At 32.7% G+C, this 5,234-nt stretch overlaps 1 protein-coding gene across 3 annotated transcripts; it reads right to left on the bottom strand.

Moving 5' to 3' along the window:
* Positions 1-276: 276 nt before the first annotated feature.
* On the bottom strand, positions 277-4,792 carry LOC102598410 (uncharacterized). Of its 3 annotated transcripts, XR_001474499.1 has the most exons (6): positions 4,640-4,792; positions 4,479-4,551; positions 4,338-4,402; positions 2,934-3,052; positions 1,422-1,503; positions 277-1,056 (listed from the first exon to the last, which is right to left on the bottom strand). XR_001474499.1 is itself a non-coding variant. In XM_015312611.1 (5 exons), the coding sequence occupies exons 1-5, from the start codon at positions 4,667-4,669 to the stop codon at positions 1,482-1,484; spliced, it is 309 nt and encodes a 102-aa protein (XP_015168097.1). In that variant the 5' UTR covers positions 4,670-4,792; the 3' UTR covers positions 277-1,481. The 3 variants fall into 3 exon arrangements, 2 of the variants coding, with proteins under 2 accessions (XP_015168097.1, XP_015168098.1); XM_015312611.1 differs by having other exon boundaries at positions 277-1,503; XM_015312612.1 differs by having other exon boundaries at positions 277-1,503; positions 2,971-3,052.
* Between the last annotated feature and the right edge of the window lie 442 nt (positions 4,793-5,234).

Genomic DNA, 5,234 nt, shown 5'->3' with positions numbered 1-5,234 from the left:
AGATTGGGACAGTCCATGGGCTATTAGTATGGAGGTTCAGAAGATCTAAGAGTGGAAGAGAAGGGGGGATTTCTAGGTGTCACGTGTTCTAAGAGAAGGGAACCAGTTAGCCGATTCTTTAACAAACAAAGCTTTTATATAAGAAATATATCAGATGATTCATAACTTCAAAAGTGCTAAATAAAAAACTAACAAGAAATATCAAACATGCTCAGCTAACAACAATCAAACAGATAACGCAAAGAAAAGCGCAATCGAGATGCTGAAATGACTTGCAACTTAGGGTGATGAGCTTTAGGGTTCTGAAGAAGATGTAATATAGAACCTCATTACCAAGAACAATGCACTCATTGGCATTTTCAACCAGTTGATGCAAGGACAAGGTAGCATTATAAGGCTCAACAACAATGTCAGAAACATTAGGTGAAGGGAAAATGGAGAAGGTAAGCATCATTCTGTCCGGGTATTCTTCTCTGATCTTTAAGATCAAAAGTGTTCCCATACAAGAACTTGTTCCTCCACCCAATGAATGGCACAATTGAAACCCTTAAAATCAAACACATAGAATGTAAATAAATCCTCAAAATGCACAGATCTACAACAACAACACCAAATGAAAACAAAATGTTTAAGAAAATACGGGTAGAAACACAAACCTTGAAGGCAGTCAAAGTTTTAGGCTTCCTTACGAACAAGATCGAGAACGACATCAATAAATTTAGCACCTTCGGTGTAACTTACCTTAGCCCAATTGTTACCAACACCAGATTGTCCAAAAACAAAGTTATCAGGATGGAAGATTTGTCCATAAGGACCAGATCTAATATTGTCCATGGTGCGAGGCTCCAAATCCATAAGAACATCCCTAGGAACAAATCTTCCATTGGTAACCTCATTGTAATACACATTAATTCTCTCAAGTGGAGATCAAAATCACCACTGTAACGACCGGTAGAATCAATGTCGTGTTTGGCACAAAAAACTTCCCAGAACTTGGCACCAATTTGGTTACCACATTGTCCACCTTAAATAAGAAGGATTTCACGCATTTTGGAACTGAGATCCGAAGAAAATATGCACAAATGAAGAGAAAATTGGTAGATCTTACAAAATTGGAACATAAATGAGAAGAGAAATAAATGTAGGGACAAAGGAGGAGCGGGGGTGGGGGTGTTTTATTGTACTATTCAATACAATAATTTTCAGGAACTCCCATCAGAAGCTAAAAAGATAATTAATTAACACACATAAACAACAAAATCCAAGTACACGATTCAAGGCGATAAGACAAAGGGAACCAAATTAAATTGCTATTTCCAACACAAGGTCTAAGACTGATTAACAACAATTCAGTAAGCCACAGGTCCAAACAGTAAAGCATTCCCAAAAACACAGCAAGAAGTACAAATATATGATTTTACCGTAATTCCATTTGGAGAGTTTGTTTGTGGCTTCTATTGTGATTGTTCTAGTATGTGGTATCAATCTCCTTGGAGGTTCATTCTGCTAGAAGAAAAACAATGAAAATCACAAATGAGTCACTCCTAATACAACCTACATCAATAGTTAAGGACTATCAGTCATCTTAAACTTCAGTTTCATCTTAAATCACTTCTCTTCAAGTTTGAGAAAAGATTCTTTTGGGTAAGATGTCACTTCTCCTGGTGAAATATTGTAGGTGTCTCATAGTGGCATCACCCAAAACTTGAGATAGAAATGTCATCAATAAGCAGGAGCTGAAGAAAAACCGATTTTATCCCGTAAGAAATTGATTAGGCTCCAAGAATGCTACTTACCTCCCTCAACTCGTACCTTCAGAGGTCAATCTGGTTGATTTCCAACAGAGCAGCAACAATTTAGATGAGCTCAAGGTCCAAGTTTACGGGCGAATCTCTGGGGTCGAATGTTACAGAGAGTTCATCCATGGTCTTTTCACTTTCCTTTTAGTTACTTCTTTAGTTTTTTCATTTGTTGTATTTTATCTTTTTTTTCCTTTTGCTTATTTTCTGTTAAGATAGTCCTGATATGTTCTTGGCCGGGCTTTTAGCTATAGCTTGTATATAATTTGTTTTGAATAAATTGGCCTTGAGCCAAACCATTTTAACCAAAAAAAAAGATAGACATTCAATTTGATCTGTTATTGTCCTTAAGATGCTGACTAAACCACATCATCTGGTAATGTACTAATTGGATTTACCTTCACAAAGTAAGACATCTCCAAGACAACTCTATGGAGTAATATCAACTTTAACAATAACAATTGTCTAATGAATGAACCCCAAAGAATATGATAAAGAGAGTATTGAATATTATCATGGATAAAAAGATATCTCAAATTAAAGTAACAACCAAGTTTAAACATGTGATATTTTATCACTAAGAACTCTAACAGTAATATTTTTTTGCATATCCAAGTCTTAGATTTCCAAGCATATACACATGGTTGGCATGTGAAAAAAAATCAACAAATATATTAATTAATGTCAATCATATCTAGACTTATGATTCACTAAACTATGATCCTAATATTATATATCATATCAGCTAAAGCAAGCATAAGAGTTGTTGTATAGGAGTATTACCATTTACTAAACAAGTAGAAAATACACGAAACCTTTCGCCTACTAAGTATGAAAATCATAATCAAATTAAGCAGTAAATAGAAATATAAAAGAGAAGAAAAAATAAAAACTAGAAAGTTGATTGAACTTTTGAGCACTTTGAACTTTCCAGTATTTTCCTCATCAGAATGGTACTTCATTGGTTACTATTACACGTCTTACTTTCCTTTTTTGTTTGTCCCAAAAAGAGTCTCTTATTTAAAAAGAAAATGATAGTTTTATGAGCTACTAGACTTCCCTAATACTAAAAAAATTTCCTATCCAGAATTAAGAAAAAAATAGACCAAACCATCATTTAATAAGATGACTTACTTGAGTAAAGAGAAAGAGATACATAGAGATAAATGACCTTGAAGGTGCCACCATGTAGTGAACGTGCAAAACCCAAACAAAGGATATGATCCACTGACGGTATGATTATAAGAATGTACCTAAAGGAAATTATTACATTTTGTAGTCAGGGTTATAAAATGCAATATACAAAATATCGACACTCTTAACATTACTTTAAGTGAAAGTTGAAACAAGATATTGAGTAAAAGCAAAAGAGGAAAAACGATCAACATGTGTAGCACTATTAGTACCACACACATTGGTCAATTGTAAGTATGATAGGCTATTATTACACATGCATATTAAAAAATATTTACTATTTTACTTTGAAAACTAAAATTATCTGATCGAAAACTAAAGGAACTCCCGATTTTGCATTTTTCCTATATGTTAAGTTGTTCATAATACTTAATAGTAATGTACTAACTATTCATTAACTTAATTTCCTTGTTTTCAAGTATTCATCATCTCACATTAGGATTCTCTCAACCATAAATGGATGCAAGAAATATATAATTTTAAATAGTATCTTGGAATAGCAAAGAACTTTAAAGCCTTAAACATGTAAGTTTTTCTTAAATAAGGATCAATATCTGAAGTTAAAGATGAAATCATGTAGTTGATACAGCCTAGCTAGTGAGGCATCTATATTTGTGCAGTTGATAGCTTCTTCGTTTTCAAATTAATTTCTTTTTTTTGACAGCATATTGCTCGTGGCATTACTCTTTGAGATTACTTCAAAAACTTCACTTTTGAGTTGAGAGTCTATCGAAAACAATCACTTTAGCCCCGGTAAGAATAAGGTCTACATACATGCTACTCTGCCCAAATACCAGTTGTGAAACTACATTAGGTATGTTGTTGTTGGAGATAGACAATAAAACATCAACATAAAATCCATTCGTCATATGGTTTATGATTTCTTTTGAAAGGATCCACATTCTCAAATCAATTGTAAGACCAATATGCCGTACCATATCTTAGGTTTCTCAAGTAAATTTTAGCAAGAAATTCATTAAAAATTAAAAATAAACTTATGAACAAATAAGATTGAGCCTTTTATCTAATCAAAAGCTTCAAGCATCATCAGCCTCCCGTAATTTCGGATTCCAACAGTCATTACCACCAACCGGCCACCCTTACACACACAAAACGGAAGCTTATCTAAAGCTCAATTTACGTAGAACTCAATGGAATATAAGCCTCGTATTTTCAAGCTCAAATGTAGCGTGAAAGAACAGAGAAGAACAAAAAGCATAGCAAATGAAACAAAGTCAAAAATCAATTTTTGACCAATTTGTAGAGAATGTAGCGGAGGAAACAGAAAAACACAAGAAAATCTATAAACACAGAGAATTTAGTGGATCTATGATTTATATTCACCTCCTTCTTTGTCTGTTGTGCGGGTCTCCGTTTGATTACATCTTCGTCGTTACTCCCAATTAAGACTGCATATCTAAGAATATATCTACTTTAGCTTTGTGCTTCTCCAAATAACCATAGCATCCCCAAACAAAATCATACCATTTTCTAGTCCAAAAGCTTTGGATCTTGTATCAAAAGAAGAAAAGAAACAAAAAAAGAATCGGTGAAAAAGCTGCAAATTAGGAAAAACATAATTTAACTTAATTGGAAATGTGAAGTACTAGACATTTGTAGAAGTAAAATTGGAAGCAAGAACTCACTAGATTTTGGGTAAAACATAAAAGAGGCATCAAATCAAAAGAAAAAAGTAAAACCTAATTGTAGTGGGAACTAAATTAGCAGTGATGTGCATTTGGGGAAAATAATTACATGGAAATTTTGTTTGCCGCGTTTGTTTTGGCGCAAAATTGAAAAAAATTAGAGGTGTTAAATGAGTGTGTTGGATAAATGAGTGATTTATTGAGTCATTCACAAGTTATTTAAGTTAAAACGTGGGTTATAATTCAATCCTCTCAATTTTACTAAGTCTTAATTGTTTTACTTGCTCTTTTATAATTTTTTAGTCTTTAATAAAAAATATTATTATAGCTATATATAATATATCAAATAATAAAATAGTATTTATTTAAAATTATTTTGACAAGATTCGTCATTAAATAATTTGGGCTATATATCAATTCAATATTTAATGGATTGAGTTAATACATGAGCGGGTCAATAATCCCGCTCAAATTTAAGCAAGTAAAATAAGTTAGGTTTGTTCTGCCTCCCTAAAAAAATAATTAAATTTTAACCCACGACACACACACAAAAATTTATGCGAAGGTCTGGTGATTTGAAATTGAAAAATTATTT

The sequence above is a fragment of the Solanum tuberosum genome, unplaced genomic scaffold (genome assembly GCF_000226075.1).
Source record: "Solanum tuberosum cultivar DM 1-3 516 R44 unplaced genomic scaffold, SolTub_3.0 scf00199, whole genome shotgun sequence".
Taxonomy (NCBI): domain Eukaryota; kingdom Viridiplantae; phylum Streptophyta; class Magnoliopsida; order Solanales; family Solanaceae; genus Solanum; species Solanum tuberosum.
The sequence above is the reverse complement of the archived record's forward strand: the minus strand, read 5'-3'. Positions and strand labels throughout refer to the sequence as shown.